The sequence below is a fragment of the Cinclus cinclus genome, chromosome 9 (assembly GCF_963662255.1).
Source record: "Cinclus cinclus chromosome 9, bCinCin1.1, whole genome shotgun sequence".
Taxonomy (NCBI): Eukaryota; Metazoa; Chordata; class Aves; order Passeriformes; family Cinclidae; genus Cinclus; species Cinclus cinclus.
The window spans coordinates 12,973,632-13,000,143 of record NC_085054.1 but is presented as its reverse complement, the minus strand read 5'-3'; the positions used below and the strand labels follow the sequence as shown (position 1 = coordinate 13,000,143).

At 37.0% G+C, this 26,512-nt stretch overlaps 1 protein-coding gene across 1 annotated transcript in view; it reads right to left on the bottom strand.

Annotated features, from left to right (window-relative positions):
• Positions 1–377: 377 nt before the first annotated feature.
• The window catches only part of RBMS1 (RNA binding motif single stranded interacting protein 1), a 90,520-nt gene continuing 64,385 nt past the window's right edge, over positions 378–26,512 (bottom strand). The window contains exons 5-14 of the mRNA XM_062498409.1: positions 26,001–26,158; positions 22,840–22,919; positions 14,463–14,578; positions 13,564–13,613; positions 13,376–13,469; positions 9,973–10,023; positions 7,770–7,880; positions 7,017–7,097; positions 5,688–5,772; positions 378–2,816 (exon numbers count right to left, since the gene is read on the bottom strand). Of these exons, the coding sequence (XP_062354393.1) occupies positions 5,695–5,772; positions 7,017–7,097; positions 7,770–7,880; positions 9,973–10,023; positions 13,376–13,469; positions 13,564–13,613; positions 14,463–14,578; positions 22,840–22,919; positions 26,001–26,158 (819 nt within the window). The 3' untranslated portion in view covers positions 378–2,816; positions 5,688–5,694. The remainder of the gene's footprint in view (positions 2,817–5,687; positions 5,773–7,016; positions 7,098–7,769; positions 7,881–9,972; positions 10,024–13,375; positions 13,470–13,563; positions 13,614–14,462; positions 14,579–22,839; positions 22,920–26,000; positions 26,159–26,512) is intronic.

Below are 26,512 nucleotides of genomic sequence, written 5' to 3'. Positions count from 1 at the left end.
ATACACAACTCCCCATGTGGGCTGACACAAGGCAGAGCGGAGTTCTTGCATCCACATCGGACATCACACCATGTATTTTCACATATCTTTTCCTGTTTCGTTTGAAAGAATTAGTGACTTCGTAGAGTGGAATAAAATTTGGTTTTGACAAAAGGTAGAGGGGGAAAATGCCCAAGCTGTCAAGCAGAAAGCAATTCAGAAACATTTCAAAGTAAATGCAGAAGTTCTACCATTACCTGTTTGTGTTTTCCCCCAATAAAGGAAGGTCTAAAGGAAGAAGACGATACATTTTCATTTTTTTTGGATCTTTTTTATTCAAAAGTTTTCAAAGAAATAAAACAGAAAAAGCTAACAATCTAATCAAATTTACAGTTCAAAAATGTCTTTTGGCGTTTAACAACAAGTCCTAGGAAACAAAACTACAGAGTTATCTTGAACCGGACAAATAAGTTACCACTGGCAAGTTTGTGGCACTAGTAAAACAAAAATAAAAAATTAACTCTCTTGATCATATAGATATCTCTATGAAAATCTTTTTTTTTTCAATCTGTACAAAAGGTCTTTCTTCATAAATTAATTTTTTATAATTTAATGGCTGTCTACTATGTGATGTTTAAGTAACTGATTATTTCTTTATGTACAGAGGTTAAATTTCCCAAATCTTACCCAGACAATGAGTATGGCACTTAGTTCAGACATTTCTGGCAGCAACTCTTCCCTCCCTCTAACACAGCTATCATACTGCAGTTTTTAATTAATGCAAAAAATAGCAAGTAGTGAGAGATCCAGGTTTGGAAAGTTACCAAATACAGACAAGGTGCTGCAGGAAGTCTGGACTTTTACAAAGCAGTAATATTCCAGGGAGCATAGAACCAATAATACCACAACTTTTTAAAAAAAGAAAAAACAAAAACACACCTCTTATGACTATGCATTTCACTAGAATCTACACTTCTCAGAGCAGCAATTTACTTTTGAAACTATGAAATGTCACCGACATCTATACTCCAATACTCACACAAAATTTAAAAACTAAAAAATACTTGAAAGAAACAACTGCTTAGCCCTAGCTCCCGAGCTAGGATGATTTGGTCTGTGGAAACAGGGAGGGCCAGCAACCTGTCCCAATACAAAAGGAAATAAACTTTGAGGTAGATAACTGATCATATACAGCTGACCAGAGAAGTACACAGTTTTGGAAGACAACTTAATTTATCATTCAATTTAAAACATATGCAATTGTAATAAAAAGCTTTAGTAGCAGTGAATTATCTAATATGTGAAGTACAAATAACTGTGTATTTATGAATCAGGAATTTCATAGTTTCAAAATTGGTTTTCTTTACACTTAACACTTGTAGTGATGATGTAAAGTGTGGCACTGCTTGGATCCAAGTCTTCCTTCATGCTTTTGTGTCCATACATCAATTAAAATTATAAAACCTAAATGCAAATGTACAAAAAAGGCACATTCTCTTAACCGCAAACTGGTCCGGCAAAAATAAAAGAGTACAGAAGACACAATGCTGAGACAAATCAGAATTATTGGTTACTGGCTCTTTGTTCTTTGGTAAAGTTACCTTTTAAAAGTGCCAAGTCTTTTTATTTTTATTTACCTACTATAGAGAGCTAGTACCCAATCAATTATGCTTCTACTTATTAAATCTCAGCATATGTTTGAAAACGAGTCCTTTAGCTTTTGCCATTTTGCTGTAATAGCAACTTTTCTGTTTGCTAAGTCTCAGCACAATCCTCATCCTAAAGCACTATCATTAGTATAAAGGAAGGACAAAAACATTCGGTGATATCTCCACCCCAAACTCCCTACTCTATCTATGCTAAAACTAGAACATCAAGTTAGTTTCTGAAAAAAGGCAAAAAAAGATTTTACATTGCATCATACAGCAGAGTTCCTAAATCATTCAAACTACCAGAGGGAACTATTGGCATATGGCCTTACAAACAATTTATACTATTAAAATTTCCCCAGTCAGAAAATGTGTTTCACACAAAACATTTTTTCCCCTCTTGCATTTCACTACCTTACATATTATGTGAAAAAATCATTAAAAACACTTACTACACATTAAAAAAGCCAAATTTTCAGCAATTTTTATTGACTACCTTTAAAAGCCCTATGCTGCTGTTTTACAAGGCATAATAGACCAGCTCATTTGGTCAAAGCATTCTACACCATTAGTTTGGACTACTTACTGAAACAGCTACAGCATTGAAAGATTTAAGGCAAATTGGAATTTATAGAAAAGGATAAGACACTTCACACTACATTAAAGGAAAAACAGAAAGCTAAGAGACCAGACACTATAACTGCAACACTGCACTAAAGCAACACTCACACACTGCAAGCACAGAACATCGTCTTAGATGTTTTACTATTTTAAACTTCAGAAAATCCATTTCATACAAAAAAAAAAAAAAAGATAAAAGAAACAAACAAAATAAAAATAAACCAAAACACAAATTCTGTCATGCACGTGAATAAGTCTTCGTGGTCATCTGTGCATACCCAGAAATTTGAAGTTTTTTTTTTTTTTTTTTGCGTCATAACACTTGATAAAAACTTTTTTTTACTAAAATAAACCTGTTCATGGGAACAGCTACTAGATGAATTTAAGGTTTTTCTTATGCACCTTATAGAACTTATAGCAAAAATAGTTTTAGTTGATTTCATTATAAATAACATTTTCAAGAACCTGTGCAAAACTGTCAATAATTCCTAAAGCACAATTGATCAGTAAAATCCATGATTGTTTCAGCCTTTGCACCCTTCTCCAGGCCAGGACAACACTGGACATCTGTAACACAGAAAGGTCAGAGCTAGAGCAGAGTTACAATCACACACTTTTTTTCCTAACATAGCTGTCTACAAAACTAACCAATTTCCTATTTTAGACAGCTGTGAGAAGACCAAATGGATGAGTATAAAGCTGGGAAGTAACACAGGCAGCACTGCAGGTGCTTGGCCCTTCCCAGGACAAGGCTCTCCACCAGGACAGAGCCTGTGCTGCATTTCCCCCTCTCTCTCTAACAACTGCTCAGCACACAGAGCTCCCACTGTGGGGGAACTCTGAGGCTGCACTCAAAGCTCTTCCCTTCTTTGTTGCTTTGTTGTTCCTTTTAATCGACCAAAAGTGGTTGAGTGTGCTATTCCTGTGGCACCTCCAAGGCTTCTGATCTCTGGAAAAGGAACAATAACTTTCTTCTGGTGCAGCCTCAAGGAGGCTACATATGACAGCTAAAACAGACACAGCTACTGTGCCTCCCTGATGGTAATACTGAACAGTGAGTCAGGCCTCATCAAATTTGAAGGAAGACTTTTTAATGTACTGGCTTATATTGCCACATGGGTTTAAAAACATACCCAGCTAATGACAAAAAAGTTAAGACAATTTTTTAATTTTTCAAAGCAAGGCAAAGTTTGGTATTTTAAGGCTTGTACATTCGTAGGTGCACATAAAACAGGTTTGTTTTATTTTTTTCCAAGTCCCTTTGACTATTTTTCACATAGGAGCAACTTTTTGAAAAGAGCTATAAAGTTATTAAATGTAGCTGCCAGAGGAAATACACTTTTTTTGATTTCTGTATTTCTGATTGACTGCATTAACTCATACAAATGTGCTAGTTGTAATTTACCCCTTGAACTATGGGAATATGGATACTGACTTTAAATAGGACATTCCCAAAAGTGCTGCATGTGCATTTAGAAAGAAGTTTCAGTTTGACAACAGTGACAAAGCCACAACAATCAAGAGACTGCAGTGTTCCCTGTATTTAGGGCACGAAACAACTGTCGATTCCCTCCCCTTCACCTGTCTTAAACAAGACAAGTACCAGCATGTTCCAGGGACAGAAATACCAAATGCCATGCTCTGGCGCTGAAATCAGCTGGGTAATATTAACCTTCCCCACGTGCCCACTGCCACAGCCTCTGCTGACACAGATTTCACTTGCTCCTACTGCACATAAATACAGATAACAATGCTTCTCCGAAGGAAAAGTAAGTGGAGAACTGACTTACAAGCAAACACACAGAACTGCTCACAGAGGCTGGAATTCTACACAGAGTCATCAATACAAAACGTGTCTCAGATGGCAACAACAACTCATCCCTTCAGGAGACTTAAGGCTGTTCCTCCTGCCTGGCCTCAGTCAATGGGGAAAGATACTGACAGGCTGGGAGAGAGAGGCAGGATGGGGATGTGACATGCAGGATTACACTTCACTGGCTACCACAGATCTCTATTGCTAAGGAGGTTTTACATGCCCACAGGGAAGACTTAAGGCAAAACAAATAATTCCTTGAAAAGCGGTTAACACCAGGCAACAGCCTTGGCATGGGAAACGTGCAGGAGTCATGATTTTAACACAAGATAATGGGAAGAGCCTGTGGCTTTGCTTCTGCCTGCCCTGGAAGCAAATCAAGGATGTGGGCTTCCTCTAGATGCCAGCATTTGGCCCGACTACAGGAATAACACAGGTCATATGCTGTGCTACGCAGGCTCTGCCATCTGTTGAATTTGCCAAGTTTCCCCATTGGTTTGTTCCTATCTTTCCATATAAGAAGCTGTTATGCCAATAATGGGGATGAGAACACTGTTGACAAACAGCACAGCTGACCTGCAAGATCAAAGCTAATGCCAAAGAATGTGTTTTGTTGGATCAATACATTTTGGAGAGATATCACACAACGGTAGCACATAACTGATTTTGATTTTACAGTATCAAGTAAATTCCACAAGGGCTGTAGAAAAACCTTTCTAAAGTGCCCTCCAGCACATTATTGCAAAGGAATGGAATTTTTCAATGTGAGGTCTTAGAAAATGTGATGTAAAAAATTACGTAGCCAACTTGCCTGGCTTACAAAGCGCTAAAAAAAAAAAAAAGAAAAAAGAAAAAAGAAAAAGAAGAAGAGTTAAGGAAGAACTAAATTCCACCATGGAAAAGAAAACAGTGCAATAACATTTTCAGGGTGGAAATGTACAGAAAGCAAAACAATTTTGTATGAAGTCAGTTCAGGTAAAGCTAATGATTTGCTAGTAAAAAAGGCCATGCAAGCAGAACCAGAGGAAACCTGGAGCAGGAAAGTAAAATTCTGGAATTAGAGCCAAATGAGGCCATGGATTAAAAACTAAAATTCTGGACCAAACTGCTTTTTCCTAGAAAAAAGGATGAGCAGGAAAGTCTTCAGGAAAAAAGGTCAGCAAGGATTTCTACCAGACTGCGTCCCTTCCCCTGGTCTGTAAGTCAGCCACAAAGCTGCTTCTAATCTTACATGGATCACAAAACTAGAGCATGACATGTCTATCAGTACAATTCCCTTTAGCATTTTGATTCTTGTATTTTTGCATTAATTCATTGTTGTTCTGTATACACCATGCTGCTAAAACGAACAAATTAAAATCCAACATAATCCAGTTAAGGTATAGAGAAATTATTAAAACAATATTACTCAGAATTCATTAATTCACTTCTGGATCCCATGTTTCCTTCCCTTTTTTGCTTGGCTTTTGACTCTGGCCAAGTTCAAATGAGCTTCACTATCCCCAGATATTATCATCAGTATTATTTATATGACATAAAAATAAAAGTTCAATACAGAGTACTGTAAATTATGAAATAAAGCATCTGTGAATTCACATCTTTCATGAGACAGGATAAGCTCCTACCTCACAGTTACTTATTTTGCTGATATGTGTATGGAGAATGGTCACTGGATGTCTCTACTGTAACCTGTTGCTGACCACTGGCTTCCTGCAAATAAAAAAGAAGGCAAGCCATGAGTCACAAAATCAAGCAGCATTACCTGCAATCTATATTTCCACTTGACTCATGCAATTAACAGTCTTCAAATCTAAAATCTTTGTCACATTTCTCAAGTGAGGTATTTCAAATCTGAGGTATTAATTTTACCTTGATTAATATTTCAGCAAACATAGAAATTAAATGATCACACAAACTTTGTACTTCCTCAGATTCTTTTGATGATAATGAAAAAAAACCCACCAACCCTCAAACTTCTGACATTATAGAAATAGAGAGAAAAGATAACTGCTAGAATATTTTCTATCTGTAGATGTAAAAGAGCATTCTGTCCCTCTCCTTTTGAAGGGGAGGGAGAAGAATGAGATCAACTTACCACACAAACACTATGAGTACTGTGATGAGATTGGCACTAGGCAACACAAAGAACTGTAGATGGGACTTTGCACCAGGCTCCCCAGAAACCAGGCAATTAATTCAGCTGAGTGTGCTCTGGCAGACAGAGCAATCAGGTAATTACCAAAAGAACTTCTGTGATCCACAGGGGCAGATGCACCAAAATGAATCTAACAAATTCTGGAGCTTCTGGATAAACAGACTTTGAAATGAAATGTTTTTTTCTTACAGGCTCTGGAAGAGACTGTCTGGCACTCATTCTGAATATATGAGCTGCAGCATGCCTTGTCTAACTCCTCTGCTAAAGTAGTACTGACCAATGAAAGTGGTGTAAGGTAAGCCAAAGTAGTAGAAATATTATTTCGTTTACTTATGTTATGTTTTCTAACAAAAGTAATAAATTCCTCTTTGATGGACAGATTTATTAGGCAAACATGCACAGTATCCTGAAATGTCAGGGTCAAATCAGGATTCTTTGCAAAAAGCTACAATCAAGGTCTGCTGGCAGACAAATTTGTACACAGGTAAACTAAGTGAAAGATCAAAACTACAGTACATTCCCTGGCCTGTTGGGAGTTATGTTTGACAAAACACAGGGTTTGTCTGAGCTATGCTCATAGAGAAGATTGCTCCAAGTACTGTACTGCCATAGATATAAGTAATCCTCTGTTGTAATACTGGCTACATTAGTTGAGAATAATGGCATTTTATAGTTTTAATACATGTGGCATTCACAGTCCATTCACAGTTACAATACTTGCCTTTGAGCACTAATTTTCTTAGAAAAAAAAAATCATGTTCATATTTTTTATCTCTGGTTTTTTACAAAATATACTGACCTCAACAGGAACCGCTGCTGTCTGGACATGTGTGTACTGGGGGATGTAGGCTCCTTGCATAGCTGTTGTGGCTGGCATGTACTGGAAAGACAGAGTCCATTACATTGAGTTCAAGCCCAATATAAGTGCAAAAGCATTCAAAATACTTGTCACAGTATTGTTTAACAGATGTTGACAGTTTCTCTAAAGCAATATACATGAGAGAACAACTTTTGTGTCTGAAATCAATAGGCTTTCCAGAAAAGCCATGTATCTATTTTGAGAAAACTAAAATTTAGACTTCAAAGATTATGCAAAGGACTTTTCCTTCTCTGTTAACACCAGTCATTGTATTTTCTTTTTATAAACCAATCTGGTCAGAAAAGAAGGGTCTTGCAGTTTAGAAGCAAGTGAATCTCTTCTGATTTAATTTCTGTTCCACACTTTAAGAGATCAGAGCTGCAGAAAAGAGTATAAAGAGTAAAACTAACTATTTTTAATCTTTTGGATGCAACTCTGAAGTTACCTCGTGGATTCCTTTCATTTCTTCTGGTCTGTTTTTATTTACTCTTTTCCCATTTCTGATCAGTTAATAAACTGAATTAAAACTGCTCAATATAATTTTAAAACTGAGACAGTTTCTAATAGTTTACTGGACATAAGATGACTTACAGGATTACTTTCTCCCACATGCAAGCTGCACAGGGATACTGTGATCTACATGTACTATTTTCTACTTGGATAAGTTCTATTTTGTATCGAGTTGCTACATACTGTTCCAGTACTGCCTAATGAAAGATGACTCATCTGCTGTGTCAGAGGGCTTATCATTGATGCAGGCTGTAGTGACATGGTGTGGTCCATGGAGGGAGTCAGAACAGCACCCTGTTAAACAGAAACAAAGAAATGGTTGCAGCACTCAGATTTAAATTTTGATTTAAGAGTTTAAGTATGGACTGTCCTTCTGAGGGGATATACCACAAGAGCTCTCCTTAATCCCAGGCACTGACTCAAAAAGCAGGTCTGGGACAGTCTGAATATTACTTGAGCATCTGTAGATGTTCAAGGTGGAAGACCTGCTTTGACTTCCTGTTGTACATTCAACTGATGGGCAATACACTTGAGAGACCTGCTGAAAATGCTATGTAAAATATGAGTTTAACCAGATGCTGACTTGAAAGCAAAGATTTGCACATGTTACCTGGTACAGATTCACTTAACTTAAGCTTTGGGATTTCATGCTTTAAGAAGAAATGTTTATCTCATCTTCAGGAATGGTGGCTTTGGAGGAGGAGCATTTCCCATCACACACAATGTTCACACACGAGACAGCTGCCCTACTTAGTGGCTGCTTTCATTAGCACACACATTTCAGAAGAGTGACTTAGCAATGCTGATTCTTTCTCTGAATACCAGCTGCTCTTGATGACATTTCTATTCCTTCTGTACCATTTTGTTAAGTTCGTAAAAATTATATTCTGAACATCTAAACAGTTTAGACTGCTAAATATGGAGGGCACACTCATAAGGTTTTCAGAGTTAACTGAAATGGAAGGTTATCAAGAAAATTCATTTTACCAATCATGTTCCACAAAACCACACTTCCAAATACTTTCTATGACTTATGCTTGCAGAAGGTGTTGATTAAAATTAATGGAGGCTCAAAACTAACAGAAATAATTGCAGTGTACTGAAAGCAAGTATTTTTAATCAATAACTAATCCTTAAAAAGAAAAAAAAAAGTATAGAATATACTTGGAAAAACAACCATGTGATCAGTGTAGATGAAATGAGTCACAGGCACATCAAACACTGAAAGAATTTCCTGTCTGTAGACTGCAGGCTTCTCTGAAAAGCAAATGAGCAAGACAGCACCCGTCTTTGCACAGGCCAAAACCAAACTTCAGTCTAGAATCTAGGTCTTTATTTTCTGCTGTGAAATCTCATCTTGTGTACCTGTGAAACTAATATATCCAAACTAATACACCACTATAACATATCAACTCTTGTTTTTCACAGCATTATTTGCAGGATGTTGTTTTATGAAAATCTGTGTTTATAGAGAAGGAAGTTAAAACCTGCTCTGTGTATGGGTATTTAACATCAAAAACCACAAATACAACAACAGTTAAGTGTGTGAGAGGGTGTTCTGGTTCAACATCACCTTCTCTACATGCCCAAGAAGCAAATGTTTTGCCAACAAGATTTACATTCTATAATCTGCATTGAAAGGTTAATTAAAGTCAAGACAATATCCTTTCTATATCTGGAAGCAGACCTGTTTGTTAACTATGTGAGTGCATGTATTAAAGTGCCTGTTATTAGTAATGCTCATCTCGAGAAACCCAGTAAGTCTCAGATGTAATGGTACTTAATTGGCAAATGACACAGACAAGAAGCAAAATATCATGGGAGAGCAGAGATTAGAATGTCTGACAGTCTGGTACAGATGCCACAGCCAAAAGTGAGTGTAGGGAGACCAGCATTACTCATGAGTGGTAAAGCCAGAACAAGCTATGCAGGTTTTCTCAAGTGAGTGCCCATAATGTCATTCATATCACTACATCCATCTGTCTTTCACAAATTATCCAGTCTGAACTATTGTAGATCTATTCCAAAACACTGGGTCTCCAATTTCAGCTCCTGAAAGGTAGACAGTATGGAAAACATTTGGTATTTGCAAAATGCTTTCCATTTAAAGTAAAATAAAACAAAATAAAACCAAAAAACAACGCCATGAAGTTTCCTCTTGGAAGTTTTCTCTAATGGTCCTCATGATATTCTATACTCGGAAGGTAGCTTTCTTTTTTTTTTCCTAATAAAATGAGGCCCCAGTTCAAGTCACTGTCTTTGTTTCACTTTTCATTTTAATCTATGGAAATAACTGGGCAGGAATTGACATACTTCCTGTTGTTTAAAGTATGTAACATGTTCATATAATGCATAAACACAGCAATGGAGAAGGTTAAAAACTTACTGGGTGCTGCATTATATATGGTTGAGGCTGCATCCAAGAAGGACTCTGAACCTAGAACAAAATGGGCATTTTTTTCATTTTACACATTTTGGAATATTCAACTTAAATAGAGTAATGACTTAAATCATGTTAACATGCCTCCTCCCTTATTGACTTCTTAACTCAATTAGTCCCTCTGTGGAACAACACTGATTTCTATGAACAATGTATTCATTGTGATCTGTAAATCAGAGACAAGCTTTGGAGACCATACACCACATACACCTTTCAGAACAAAAGACAATTATTTTAGTGCAGGTTTCAGAAACTTTATCAAATACTGTGAAAGGAGTCAAAGAGATGAATGACAGATTTCTGCTACACTGAAAAAGAAGCTCCTTCTGTCTCTGAAATTCCTTTGTAGAAAAGTAATTGGGATCTCAGAAGGTATAGCACCATTTGTCTTCTAGTGTGATCTGAACAAAATAAATTACTGTATTTTCACAACTGAAAAAAGTATCAGGAATTCTGCTGTAATCTTGTTCCAGGAAAAGGGGGAAGATTTGGGAGAACTGTTCTTCTCTGAGCCATTGTGGTCTGTTATTCCCAAAGCACAGGAAGAGGTTCTGATGAGAGTCCCTGCTCTTGCAACAAGCACCTTCTCTCTCTAAAATCTGTGATCTCCCAAATACTTCAACTGCAGTAGAATGCCTAACTTTGAATGACAAAGTGAATTATAAAGAGGGAAACTAACAGGTTATATTGTTATCCTGGTTAAAAAGAGCTAGGTGCAACAGCTCTTTGAAAAAGTGTGCTGCAAGAAATACTAAAGGTAAGGACAAAAATGTTTCCTCCCCACCTGCTGTAGGTGTGCATGGTAAGGCAGGAATCTGACCTGCACTGCACACAGAGCAGCTCACCACTGGTGCTGGACATTTAAAGCCTTTTAAATGCTTCTACCATCATTCCCAGAGTCCTGTGAACTGGACAGGTAAACACACAGCCTTGAAAAAAATCCAGGTGAGGTATTTTCTTGAAGATGGACATATTTCTTGCCTCCTTTTTGTACTTACTTTCAAACCAGAGTTGGGTTTTTTTGTTTTTTTTTTTTTGTTTTTTTTTTCTTTTTCAGTCAGGAAGAGAGCAAATAGGAGTTCAAAAATGGAATGGAAAAGACTGGAACACTCCCTTTTCCTCAGGCAGAATCTTAATGGCAAAAATACCAGTACAGCCTGACTAAAGCTTTGGCTAATCTCACACTATGATAGTAACTGGCTCAGGGCAGTCATTTGGGTATACAGGGGTTGCAGAAACAAACACGAGCCAAAACTTTATTAAATTTGTTTATCTGAATAAGAATAAATCTAGGAGCAGGCTATACAATGCCTCAAAGACAAAAAACAAAAACAAAACCAAAATAAACAACAACAACAAAAAAAAAAAAAACAACAAAAAAACCCCAACCAACCAAAAAAAAAAAACCCAAAAAAACAAACTCAAAACAAACTTTGCTTGTGTGATAGGTCCTGTTGTGTGGAAGACAGAAAGCTGCAGGTTTCAGTGAGAAGGGATCAGTAATGAAGATGTGACTAATACTCAAATTGCGAAACCCTTCTGGCTAAGAACCTCCTTCCTCCCAAACACAGAATACTTAAATTTAATTTTCAATTCCAATTACTGTGTCACTTCAAGCATAATGATATTAATAACTCCATCCACAATAATTTAAGCTCCATGCCATGTATATTGAAATACTGGTAACTACATTTGTGGAAACATAATGGATTGTGGTCTGCCTATCTCAATAAGCCCAAAAAATAATACTGTATTGCTAAGTAGTGCGTTTCCATGCCAACTTCCAATTTTTACTTGGATTCTGAATATCTGAGTCTTGTATTGATAAATAATTTATATTTTAATAAAGAATAGCAGTTAATTTCACTGAAATATTTTTCTGGGTAAGAACTTACTGTAATTTCTGAGGTAATGCAGTACCAAGCAGAATGATTCACTATACTGAAAAATACAGTCTAGCACTGTCTGCCGAGAGCAAACATTGTGTGCATAAGTTACCTCAGAAATTAATAAAAATAATCCAGCTGCCCTTCACACCAGAAAACACTGTTTAACTCCTACACAACACTTTGCTCATGCAAGACAGCATTAGATCTCCAGACTAATACCAGACAATTCTTCCTCATCCTCCTCACTTGGAATTGAAGGCTATGTGGAAATTTCTGCAAGAGACAGCTGATGAAATGGCCCAGAGTGCCTTTGTTAGCCTTCCACCTCCCCTTTACATACCCTTCCATATTCATTCACACACATAGCACATTAGAAAGCTCAGCACGTCTCTCTCACTAGAAAGCAAACAGCCTCTTCTCCTTTCCCCTGACACATAGAGGTAAGAATTCTCTAAATTTAATTAGTTTGGGTTATTTATGACCTGAATCACTGCTGTTTACTCCATCTATGTGTTAAGCAGTAAAATGCCAAAATAGCTCATCATTTAGTGTACACTGGCATAATTGGCATGTCTCAAGTAGTAATTACAGAGCACACATCTGAGACTGCCATACTAGTCGTATTTAAAGCTAGTTGTTTGTAAACTGAAATGTACGCTGCCCTAAAATTGAGGATTCCTAAGAGATCTATATCAAAGTGCTAAAACTGTTCCATATAATTTCTCAATGTGTTAAACTGTCTATCAATATCCTTTGTGAGGACTCATGATGGCACCTATCAAATCCCTCTTCAGAAAGCTTTGGACCAAAAATGGCCAAAATTTATTGTTCGAAATAAAGTAACCTTTGGTTTACAAATACTGTCCTAGGGTAATAAAATGCTTTAGTTCTAATTTAAAAACACAGAATTTGACTGCTAAAGGAATTTGAACTCTGAGCTCCTTTTTTTCAAATTTCCTTCTCTAATGTCAAGAATGTTTCTGTACCCTTCTCAGTACAACTACACAAGATATTATTGTTGGGCTTCCTGAGAAAAAAAACAGAGAAATGCTCAAAATGCATGGAAAAACATATTTTAAAATTAATTTAATTACACCAGTAAGGTTTTAAATAAAGAATAATTATTCAGATATACTTCAGATATACTGGTGACATTAAAAGAATTTGACTGAGAGAAAATGAAAAATCTCCTCTGAAATGCAGAAGTGGCTACAAATCCCTCAGCCATCAGCACAAGTTGGAGAGTTGGTTTTGCAAGACACCAGGATCTCATTAAATCGCTGTGCTTCCTCTAACACACACTCAGGTTTTCAGGCTGTCACTTTCATGCTGTACAGCACAAGGAGGCCACTTCATTAAAATTAACCATTATTGGAGACCTCATAAAACCAGATGTAACAATTGATAAATAAACATAAGCTCCAGTGAACCATTTCAGCTACCAAGTTCTAAATACAAACCTGGTATGTAGAAACCGGAGAAGCAATATATGGTGTAATGGATGTCTGAGTGATCATTCTGTTTGCTGTAATACTGTAGGGTGATGGATAAAATCTAGAAAATGCAGAAATATTTATTAAATGCTAGTTCTGTGCATCTTTCATAATGTAAACTTTTTTTTTTCTTAGTGTGATATTACTCAACATACCCATTTTGTAAAGCAGCTGTGGTTGGATCATATGTGAGTGTCATTCCAGCCTTTAAAAAAAAAAGTAGAAAAGAAAGCATTGACAAAATTAATTTTAATTGTAAATTATTTCTCTTATTCTTTCTTTAGTTGTCTCATTTTTAACTGAAAATTTGTACTGAAATAATTACCAAAACTTAGGGAAAAGGTTAATTGAAAATAGTAATGATACAGTGAAGAGAATCAGCAATACTGATTGTGAATACAAGTTTCCATGTTCCAATCATGAGGAACAAAATGCAATCTATTAAATACCTGGCTAAAAGAACATGTGCGTGTTTGAGATTCAGGGCATCCAGATGATTATGTTAGGGTGTTGCCTACAATATATGAACTATAAGAATGAATGGCACATTTGAATTTTCCTGTCTAATATAAACGAGGTGTCTAGGCTTGCTAACCACAGTAGGTCTATGAAACTATTATCTTGAACATTAAAGATTAAAACAATTGACTACAAATAATAATGCTGCATGGCACTGGTATACTGTTTTAATCTTGTGAAAGTGATGTGCATTTTAGTGTTGCACAGATCAAAGGATTATTTACTGCATGTAAGCACAGTTATGTTTCTGGTAGTTTAACAATATGAGAAAGCTGAAGTTTATATTATGACCAAGTTGAAGGAGATTTTATTGTTCAATTAACAAGATAGGACTCAGCATTTCACATTTTTCCTTTTCTCCTCAGAAGAAAGACACAGTTAAGTATTTTCTTTTATAGAGACACTAACTGTCAGGTAAGAGTTGCTTGCACATTTTTAATATGCCAAAGACCCAAGCCAAGAATTCTCAATGCCTATCATTTTCCTAAGCATTCATTATTGCACACCCACACTCAAGCTTGAAGGGAGGACTTACAAGTCTCACCTCGCCTTCTCTGTGCCATGCTCTTCCATTCTGTATGTATTTATTCTGATTCTGTCTCTTCTTCTGTCCTCCATCGGCAAACTTGCACAATAAAGGTTCTGCAGGAACTGAGAACAAAGCAGAAAAATTAGTTGAAGTAGCACTCAGACAGGTGTTCAACTCTCCAAACGAGGTATAATGGGGTTTTAAGCTGTATTCCAAATATGACAATTAAATAACACAGAGCTGTACTACAGCATCAACAGCCATTCGGCATAGCACAAAGACAGCTGCCACACACAGAGCACCTGGAATGCCTTATATATTTGATTTTAAACTACTGGTGTAAAACCTGTTGGAAAGAAACATGGTGTGTATATCCTGAGTATGTGTCTCTTGGTCTGGGCTGAACAAGAACTGTAATCTGAATTATGAGCTTTGTCTCTTCGGAAGTATATCTAAGGAAGGTGGAGAAAAAATCTGGCCAAAGATCTATAACATTCTCCCCACCCCTTGAAGGTTTCAGTAATGTCCCAAAACTTAAAAGTGTTTTACTCATCCACAGCAGGCAGAAAAGCTGGCACAGTATATTCACTACTCCAGCTAGCAAGGGAGAGTGAGCACCTTTATCTCCTGACACCTTGTACCAAGAAAATGCCAGAACTGTCCATTCCTATTTTCTCTCTGCTCTATAAAGAACACCCAATGCAACCAGAAAATCTTCAAGACTGTTCTTTTGGGGTTTTTTGTATACTGCCATGAAATGGCATCACCATACTTTATTATTTTTTGTTGTTATTGTTGTTATTATTTTTCCTAATACAATCTTCACCATGAATTCAATTTTTAATGGCAGAATTAAAGCAATGAAAAGGTTTGCATAGTATTCTTTCTTTCCCTGTTCTTAGCTTCCACATTTCCAAGTACCTGTGGCTGAAGCACAGCTCTGCTGCATCACACCACACCCTCCCTAATCACAGGGTGGAAGCACTGTTATGACTTGGATATAAATGCTTCTCTGCCAATAATTCCTGACACATGAGCTGTCTAAGCTTTACCATGACACTCCTCCAGTCACACTCTGTTTGGAAACATCTTCAGGAGACATGGCTGGACCTGAAAACATACAAGTTTCCAAATGCAGAGTAAACACATATGGTGGGAAGGCCACCTGCAAAAAAAAAAACCACCCCCAAAAAATTTTCAAAAAAATCTGTTAATATAGTCATGGTGAGTGTTGATGTCTCTTCACCCTGTCTGCATTTGCAAAAGATGACTGGTATTGAAAACCTCAGAGATGCATAATGTCATGAAGAGCTTGACTTTTAAAACTTTGGCACAAAACAAGCATTAATGGCCCAGTCATACCTGGCTTTGGATGTCACACCTAAAACAGTAGGTCTGGTTCTACTGGAAAAATATTTACTTCTTGCATGACACATCTTTTGACAGCCTTCTCTATAAAAAAGGGAGACAGAACTGGTGTGTGGTTCCCTGTCTCATCTCCAGCACTGACCACACAGGTCAGAGACCTGGACCTCTCCTACCTGTGTGCTGCTATACAGTGTCAGACTATAACATTAAACATGACAACCAAATTAATTTAAAATGTATTATCCTTCAGAGAATGGTAATTAAAATCCTATAATCATAAAATAATCCAGGAAAAGGTTAGGCTAATGACACTAGAAAAATATAGGAGACCTATAGATGATGGAGCAAATGAACAAGGAAATAACAGAAACCCTAAAGTAGGAGACAAACTGGAAAATACTCTCTTCAAAACCTTGCATTTCTGAGGGGATTTCTGGCATTTCCAAAACTGAGTTTGGCTTTGGGATCTTCTATTATGTGAAGCAACTTCTGTTTCAACATATTTGGAGCAAAAAGGTACTATATCAATATGGTGATGGATGATTTGATGTTGCTTTATAAAAGCAATATCAAATAACCTTGGTCATAGCACAAAGCACTTTAGCCCACATACATTTCTGTTGAAATAACAGGAGGTGATCTCAGAATATATTAGCCAATATGGATAAATGTGTAAGGTTCTGGTCTGAAATTATTTTGATTTTACAGTGTGGAAAACAAAAATCCATTGGACACTGACAGAGGAGGTCTAAATACTGAAGTTACCTGCTCTAAATGAAAAAAAGCTTTTCTCCAAGCTGAATATTTTGGTTACTTAGACATTATTTCAAAAAATATGCTCCTCCTACTTTTATGAGGAGCATATGTGACTTTCAAAATATGCACCATAAAATTTTGGATGAAATCAAAATTTCATTTCAAAATTCAGTTTCTCTGGCATGAGAACAGTACAGAAAGACATAAGGAAAAGGTTTCTAGCCCTGTCATTCTGTATTATAGCCCTCAAAGGTAGTAAATGCTTTATTTAAAGCTGCATTATGCTTTCATTAAAAAATGCCTACAATGAATTGTAAAAAGCTTTCCTGGACGCATTATTTGTGCTATTATTTCCCATCATTGTCTCAACATAAAGATATTAAAAAAAAGCAGAGTAAACCTGTCCAAATATTTGAATTAAATGTTCATAAAAAGCCTATTTTAAGAACAAATCTGAATTTTTTGTCACTAGCTCAAAACAGCTACATTTTAGATGATTAAACATCTTCTGCATTGCACTGTAAAAATTCTCCAACAAATTTAAAGAGGAAGAAAAAATGGAGTAAGAATTATAGAAACATACTGGATTTTGCACACATATTATCCAAAGCCTACATCAACAAAGAAACCTAAACATGTAAAAAGCTATCAATTTGTGATCTACTAGAACATAGTGCTCCATCTTACTGAACACAGACCCAGCCATGATCCATCCTTGCCTTCCCTGACCTTCCACCTTCCCTTGCTCCTCACTGCACCCATCAAAGACGCCAAACGCTGCGAACTCCAACTCACGCTAAAACAACCCCACACAGACCATCTAACTTAACACCAGCAGCTGCTGTGAGCAGGCTGTACAGCATTTGCCTTCCCTGACTCTGCCTCAAGATCTGAATGCTGACAGTGGGGACAGCTCCAGTTGAAAGCCCAATTGCAATTTTTGGCTGCTCTTCCATACACGTGACCTGAATAGCACCGTGCTCCTTCCTGCAACAACACAATGACTGATGGTCACTGGAGGGAGGGTCATGAGAAGGAGATAAACCTTCTCAGGTTTATCTTGACCTACTGATCTCCCTCCCACCAAAGAATGAACATAGACCTTACTCTCTTGAAAATAATATCTGAACCTTATTTCTTCAGCTTACCTTTTCTCACATTCTTCATGAACACACACCGTATTCTCTCTCTTGCATACGAGAGCACACACATGATACGTATTTGAACAAAAAGCTCTAAACAGTCCTACAGACCAATTAAGCAATCTTTTGAAGTACAGGAAGGAAGGGAGAGTCATTTTTATTGTTTAATTGCTGGGAACTATGCAAGCCTAGTGATGAAGCAGATCATTAATCATTCAGTGACTTGTCCGTATGTGCAAGACAAAGGCAGAGTACAAATATTCAGAGTTGCATTCACAGCTGAGAAGTACCTGATGCAAAAGGCTACAACTTACAGTGGAGCTAAGCTTTTGCAGCTAGGACACCACTCTTCTGACACCCATTGCAAACCAACACTGCCAGTGGTTTGCCTGTTGAGCTGCAGCTATGGAGGGGATCTGTAACCATGAGCTTTCCTGGTCTGCAACATCAGGTCAGGGCTTTAAAACTTGGGCACGGGAAGTGCTGACCATCTCTTCCTGCCCTGAATCACTCTGCTCTAGGGCCAATGCTTTTGCAGAAGAGAAAGGTGAATGCAATATTAGTCCAGAGAGTCAATTCTCCGTTGCTGTAGACACTTTGTGCACATCTCTATGTTGGAATTCAGTTTGTCTTTGTTCAGTGTCTACGAAAATTTGTACCAGGTGATACTATAAATGTAAGAACAAAACTGATGCTCTTTGTTGGACCTTGAGTTTACACCCTTGACTTTACATGGCTAATTTTATCAACCTTTCAATAAATCCTACTTTCAGTTACTGAAAAATACAACAAAAGAGTTGAAAAATACTATTCCTTTACTCAGTTTTCAGTTAAACTGCATCTTTTAGAGACTTTCATTGCTTATTTTCTAGTGCAAAGCATATGGGACTTAATGAATTTTGACATTAAAACATCACTTTAATGATAGAGCAAGCCTGTACAGCTTGAAACTTTTGCCAAAGGCTTTGGGAACTAAAAAAGAAATTGTGCAACCCAAGATCAGGGTAGCTTTATATGATTAAAGAGAAATTAAACATTATACTCTTCACCATCCTAGTCTTCACTTAAACATAATGCTCAGGATTACATTGCTTTAATAATTTATACAGGGTTTAATAATTTGTTAAAGAAGGATATTTTGAGTAATTTTAAGAAGCATTTTTCTCTCCTATTCCTATGTTGCTTCTTAAAACTAAGCAGCAATTGCAAATTATGTGAGTTAGAGCAGTAAAAGCCTCTAATTCACGGATTTCACGAAATATTCATAGTTGATGATCCCTGTGGGTACCTTCCAAGTCCAAATCTTAAGTGCATGGCCCATACAGGTATCAAGCCTACAATGCTGGTGTCTCAGCACCATGCTCTGACCAGCTGAGCTAAGATCAGGGTCTCGATCAAAGGAATGAAATTTTTGTTCCTCTGCCTTCAAGGTGACAACCAGAAGCAACATCAGCACTGTTAGCCCTTGAGACACTGTAGCAGGAGATTTCAGGGTGTGATTAAGGTATTTTTTCTAAAGGATCTGTGAAAGATAATTGAATGAAAAATTGGATTTATGGTCAAGCAACTTACATTCACTAGAGATCTTCAGTGCTGGATACTTTGTAAAGGTAAGAAACTTGAAAACACTAGAATATGACTGACAGAAGACAGCTACTTCAGGGCTCCATTTTCACTCCTCCCTGCACTAGAAATATGTCCAAGGCCAGACCATTTCAAACTGTAGCATATATCATTGCTGGTGGAGCTCTTCCTAGTCTAGTCAAGAACACAGGCAGGAGTAGGGCTTTTCCACAGTCAATTTTCTCCCTAAAAAGTGCATCTGAGTGACCAATATCTTTATCCTAAGTGGGAAGAGAGAGGTGGATCATGGATAATTTTTGATTTTTTAATCATTACCACAGCCAGCCATTCCTGAAATAAAAATGGCATGGGCTGCTGAGAAAAAATGCTCTCTACCTTGTACCCACTAAACTAAAATCACCTAAGCTCTTCTTCAGTAGAAGTAGTATTAAATAATCCATAGAGCCTACAGAATAGGCATAAAACTTCTGTAACTTTCTAACTTCTATATTTCTTATTTTAAATATAAGAGAGAAAAATACACTCAGATTTGCACATACCTTACATTTTCTACAGTACAGCTGCTTCAGGTAATTATTTATACAACTATTCTCACATATCACCATACAGTTACATGCTACTGTGATGAGATTCCTTTCAAGATTTTCCCCAGAGGATAATTTCTACAATTACTATGGATCCAACAAAAGACTAAAAGCCAGTGAACACTGAGTATCATCTTTAGAGGAGGAAGGCTAAGTACAGTGCTCCTCTGCTGGCTCCTGGCTCTTTATATCAGTCTGGTCTGCTTCCTCCAATTCACACCATGATGCATACATTTCACAGGGGAATAAAAAAGCTGTAAGTATTACGTTCCTCACTGAAAACAATAGTTGTTTAAGGAGGAGATTGGCAATGCAAAAGTTACTGTAAAATTATAACAATCATATTAACAAGTACATATCATAGTTGAGAAGATAATCAAGTACAAAAATTGAAGTTCGAAGTTTGGTTTTCCTTGACAAAATGGAGAGGAAGTAATAGTCCATAAAACACAATCAACTAATACAATAACTCACATGAAAAAAGGACAAAACCCAACTACAAATGGTGAAACTAACACATCACTTCTAGGAGTTTCAGGATTATACCAATTTGCAGTGCATTTCAAATTGCTCTCTGAGCTAACCTTTCCTCTTCTGTACTGAAGATAAACAAGGACACACTAAATACTGAATATATTTCATTAAGTTAAATAAAGCCTGAATGGCCAGTTATACCTGGGTTTAGCTTGCTCAGCATAATCAGTGCCCAGTCACTCACCTAACTCTGGAGTTGACACTTCTGTGACCACCCTGTGTTAATCCTTGGCCTTCTCAGCTGCTTAGAGGTTTTTTCATTGTGTCTTCTCATGCTCCAGAGGAGGTTTCACTTATGCTTTCTATAACTGTTTAACCCATTCTTCCATTAAAGCCCAAACTTAGTTAAAATAACAAAGCTGCATTATGAAAGCATGTTTTTGTTGAACAAATGTTCTTCCTCCCACACCTATTTCATTACAGGCCCATCTCTCCTACCCTCTTCATCCTGATAACAGTGTTTTTAGAACCAGCTCCCTTTGCTGATTTTAGCCAAGTTTCTAGGACACAGTGTTCTAATTTAGACATAGATTTGGTTTTATGATTTTGTTTTGCGTCTATCTGAACCCGATCTTTTGTAAAGCCAATGGTCACTTATCTATTTCAAAACAGTTTCCTAATCTTTGCTTGTTCAAGAGTTTTCCTACTACCATCCAGTTTTCTCTGTGCACGTAGTCCAAAATCACAGTTGCCTCATGACTCTGCCCCACTTTTTGGCAGACTGCAGTGTACTGTTTTGCATAAGCTGAATTCTCTAATAAGACTGCATTATTGGACAGGTACTTGCTATGTGGTATGGAACTCTGGGAAGAATTTGAACTCCATAAAAACCTTTGCAAGGAGCAATGAAACTTCACAGCACCAGCATGGAAACAAAGAGCTGAGGCTGTACCCTAGACAACAAAATTGAGTGGTTTTTTTTTAAAAAAAATCATTCCTACAATTCCATGCAGCAACTTTTTATTTTGACCTAGCTGAACCTCATCTTGTAAGGGTGCAACTCCAGCTTCAGCAATGACCCATTGGAGACCGAGCAGGATTAGCAATGACACGCTTGATGGCTCATTCATTGAGAACAGGAGAAAGCAAGTGAAAATCAAAATTAACAAACTGCAAAGCACTAATAGGAGATTCTGTTACAGTTCTTTAGTGTCATTAACGTCTGTTTATACATAGACAAGCTGTAACATTTTTACTAAATGTAACAAACAAAAAATTATAATATAGCTAAAGTAACAAATGCAACAATGTGGTTAAATTTACCAAGACTTTGCAACAAAGTTTCAAACAAGTAATGGCATCAACAATTAATCCCTGTGCAAAGCTAGGGAAGCCAAAATACTGCATTAGATTAGTTTTGCCGAAGGGAGTGGTTTCCTGTGCTCTGAAGCATTTTCCATCCTTACAGCAGCACAGACTGACTCAAACTGGAGCAATCTTTCAGGGATGAGGCATGTTTGGAGTCTTACTAAACAAGCCACATTCTTGTCTGCCTGCCGAGGGCTGCTTTCCTCCTCCTCAGTGACAGGGTCTGGCTGCAGGGAACATTTCACCAGTGGGATAAAGGCAGCTTCAGCAACCACATCAACACTGCAATTTGTAAAATTCCCACTCGGGAGTCTCAATAAAATGCTGACTGAAAGCTGCCTGGAATGTCAGGCATGTATTCTTTCCTTCTTTCATTGTCCTCTTTACTTTCTATTTTACTCAGCAGCATTGAATTTCCTCTCCTCATTTTTCAGTATTCATGGAACATACATTTTGTCTCTTAGAAACAATGCTGACAAAGCAGACAAACTGATGAGGAACTTGGTGTGACAACAAAATTGTACTAAGCCTTCTCTGAATTTTGCCTTGCACAATATTTCTAGAAGCAGCATTCTATGCTGACCTCCTTCCATTTTCCTGAAGGACTTTAAAACCTACACTGACTTGAGAGATGCAGCTCCCTAGTGAATGATCATGCCAGGCATTGCTGCAGATTCCATTTTTTTCCTAAGCAATTTTTTTTTTAATACTTCAAAAGAATCAACAAATGACAAAAACAGCCCATGTTTGCCTCTGAAAAAAGCCCTGTCCATGGACAATCAGCCAAATTCTGTTCTGATACAGATATTCGTTTCTTCACTTCAACTGGGATTACGTGGGATGTAAATTTGTACATAGCTGGCATCTTAGCTGCTTGTTTCTCTGCTAGGAGAGAACACTACTTGATTCCTAGAAAAGGTTTACAACAGAAAAGCAATATACTGTGTTCCAAGCAAGCAAGCAAGCCAGCCATCCAAAAAGACACAGTTTTAATTTTAATAAGCCTGCCTCTAAAGAAGAAGCCAGATAAAACAATCAGTGTAACAGGCTTCCACCATGTAAGCAGTAACCCATTCATACATCTTGTAAGAAATATATGCAACATACCAGAAACTCCTGCTGGTGTCTTTATGAATTTTCCATTAAAATGAGCAATCACTGCTTCACATTTTTCTGTTGACTCCATCCTAAGAAAATAAAGAATAATTTCCATAAATTAAACACTCAACCAGATTCCCATGTTTGTGATTTTTTTAAAGCATATTTCTTGCTGTTTCCCTCTTCACTGTGGCTTGCTTTCCCATGTGTGAACAATGGAGAAGATGCTTTCTAAGAACATATAACTTCAGAAAGGTAAAGCCAAACTCAATTAACATTTTAGGCACTCTGAGACCAAAGTCAGTGCCAAACTGAAAATAATACTCTTACTCAGAAATTATATTGTAGCTGTCCAAGCTGCCTGAAGAACCTCTCTTGTCTTGAAAGAAGCAGAAGGACTGACTCACTATCACAGCTGAATCCTTAGTGTACATGCTGGATGCAGCAAAGGTTAATGCCCTTCTCAAGAGAGGATTCAGAACTGTCTGTGCAGTTTAAGGGTAATAAACTCAAATATAAACCTGCCTGACTGCATGACCCAAACTGAGTTGGCAGCTTTTAGCTTACACACATCATCTCCACTAAACGATGCACCTGGCTCTTAATTGTTTCCAAGTTCAAAACAGGAGCCAATACCAGCATAGCTGTGATGGCTACTGAGAATGTATCCAAAATCTTGAACAGGTTTGTGCACTTATGCTGTCAGATCCAGACTTAACAGACTGGGCACAGCTGGAGAGCTCCTGCTGGCCTGGGAGAGGCTCTGGAGGCTGTGGCTGCACCCTCACCTGCAGCGTGGATGTGCCAGCCCCAGCTGCCAGCTCACATTGTCACTGCCAACAACTGAGATGCACAATTACAACGAAATAGATCTTAACAGAAGAACTTATTTTGCAGCTGCCTGCAAGATGATGTTTGGTTAATGCTGAACAGATAATTTCATTTGTTCATTATGTTCTGTAACTTATATCCACAAATTAGGCCAATGGCCTCAGCAACAAACAATCAAAACTAAAAATTACTAAGTCTTGGCATCTTTTGAATTCTGATATCCTTTCTGCACAGCCTGACAAAATACAAGCATAGATAACAAGCAGTACCACTAAAAAGCCAGAACAAATACTTTTCCTAATGACTCCAAAAATATCTCTTAGAGAATTTTCAGAAGTTCTGGATTATTGGATCTCCATTAAAGAAATCTAATTTTTTTTGTGTGTCACATGAAGCAAACAATATAATTTAGTTTCAGACTCAAGTCTGGACTTGATAAAAATACACTTCTCCCTATTAACCTAATAAAAGTCTCCCAAAGGTAAGAAATTAAAATATTTATTTAATGCCTACAGGTTTCTTAGAAAATTTTAACTCTAAGAAATATGTATCCAAGAATTTTCCAATACAAGAAAAATGCTCACCTTGTAGAAGGAAAAAAGTAGAAAAAATTAGACATAGAAGCAATACTTATTCTACAATTTATGTACATAAACATTTATAAAAAAAAATAACTTCACTCATGTATATATAAAACACAAAATACATAACAGAGAAAAAATAGAGAAAATACTTGAAAACTATTCTATTTTAATGTTTTCGATACAAGTGAGGTTTTCGATATGCACAAGTCTTTTTGACTTTTGCATATGATTCTAGAACACTTCCAGCTATATTAGAAAAAATATACCCTCCCATATTTCCTACCATAACATTTACCAAGGCAGAGGTGGTAAACAAGTGTAGGGAGAAGAGACTGAATGAATTCAAAATGCCTACTGAATTTTATAGTAGGTGTTAGTGGATTCTACCCTTTATAGTACAAAAAGTGAAAGCCACATATAAAACACATACATACTAATGAAATGAAAATGCCCAGTTACTTTTACCCCAAAAATATTACAAACACTTATTGATTTTTTTAAAGGGGACAGGAAGAAATTTTACCAAAACCCAAACTTGGGTGATTTTCTACTCTTAAATAATGAAAATGGTTCTATTTTTTCTAATTTTGTTTCTTTGTTATACCTTCTTGAAACTGGGCAGTTTGTCAAGTATATAAAGTTGGGGGTCAGGAGGCTGCTGAGGGAAGAGATTAAAAAAAAAAATCACAGTGCTATGAAATACTCCCCACCCAATTCACAGGAAAGCCAACCCCTAAAAATTTTGGCCTCGTTGGGAGATAAATTTGTTCAGTTCTTTTCTGTGCACTAATTTTAGACTCTGCTATTTGTTCAAATACAGAGCTATTGCTAATACTGGCTGAACATCTGAATTACTGAAATTTGATTTTGCAGAGTTTTTACAATATATTTTGAGAATCCCAATTCTTTGCTCAAAGCATGCTCTTATTTTTGTTAACAGAAACCTCTAATTTAAAGCCTCTAAATTTTGATTGTTATACTAGTTTTAAGGGAGAACTTAGATAAATAAAAACAGCACAGAAAAGACTTTTTAATTAAGAGATCCCAGAAAAAACAACTGTGTTAACTAGAGAAAAAGTAGACTCATTTGGATAGAATATTTGGGAGGTATCTACTAATTCATGGAAAATATTTGCTCTTGTTGATTTGTGTGAGATATCTGACTTAGCACACAAATATTTTAAAACGAGGTTTACTGTAAGTGAATAAAAATATTTTCTTTCTCAGCTAACATCATGTTAATGAGCCTGAAAATTCAAAGGGCTGATGTTAAAAGGGCAATAATGATTTCATTTTCTCCAAGGAAATAATGAAGAAAATAAAATTTAAAAAAAAGGCATGGGGTTGGGGAAGAGGTTCTTCCTTCTGGTCTGTTGCCTGGGATTCAAACTCCACAAGCCAGAAAAGTTAAAGGAGAAGTTTTTGTGAAGCATCATGTAACTCTTGCTTACTGGTTCAGGGATAGAGGAGAAAGGAGAAGTACAGAAAAGAGAAGGAAGTGGTTTAGAGTGAATTCTTATTCCAGATAATTGTCCAGTAAGACCAAAAAATTCAGATTTTGCCATTTAAGCAAGATGTGACACAGCTTTACCAAAGGAAGAATTAACAAAATCCTGCTGGATAACTCCATCTCAATCTCCCTTCTCTTTACAAACTTCATCATTCTCAGTAATTTCTGCCTTTTCCACCTATTCTCGCATTTTCAATCAAAACTAAGGAGAAAGGCTGCCAGCATGGCTAACACCACTGCAGTACCTTGCAAAGCCAACACCACGGCTTGTCCCACTCGAGTCCCGCAGTATCCTCGTGGAGATCACCTGCCCAAAGGGCTTCAGCATGTTCTCAAGCTCCTGCTCATCCATTGAAAGGGGCAGATTGGAAATGTACAGGTTAGTCGGGTCTTGTTCTTGTTGCTGAAAGAGAATTAAAACCAACTGTCATTGTTGTTGCCACTGACATTTTGAATTTAAAACAAACAATTAGATATGACTTCTGGGGCAGATTTTACTTCTCAGGCCCTTTGTAAATGCTGCTCTTTCCTAGTATTAGTGACCTCAATCTTCTGCCGCTGCCTGCAGCATTCCTGAGAAAGTTCCCCTTCTCCTATTACTGCTGACACCGACATTTTTAAGTAGAGATAAAGGTGAATAATTGACCAGTTTATAGTCCATGTTAAAACTCCATGTTTCTAATTTTTCTGAAAGAAAAAAGAAGTAAAAATGAGATAAAGGAAAGAAATTAGTGGACAAGAAATGCAAAAGCAGTGG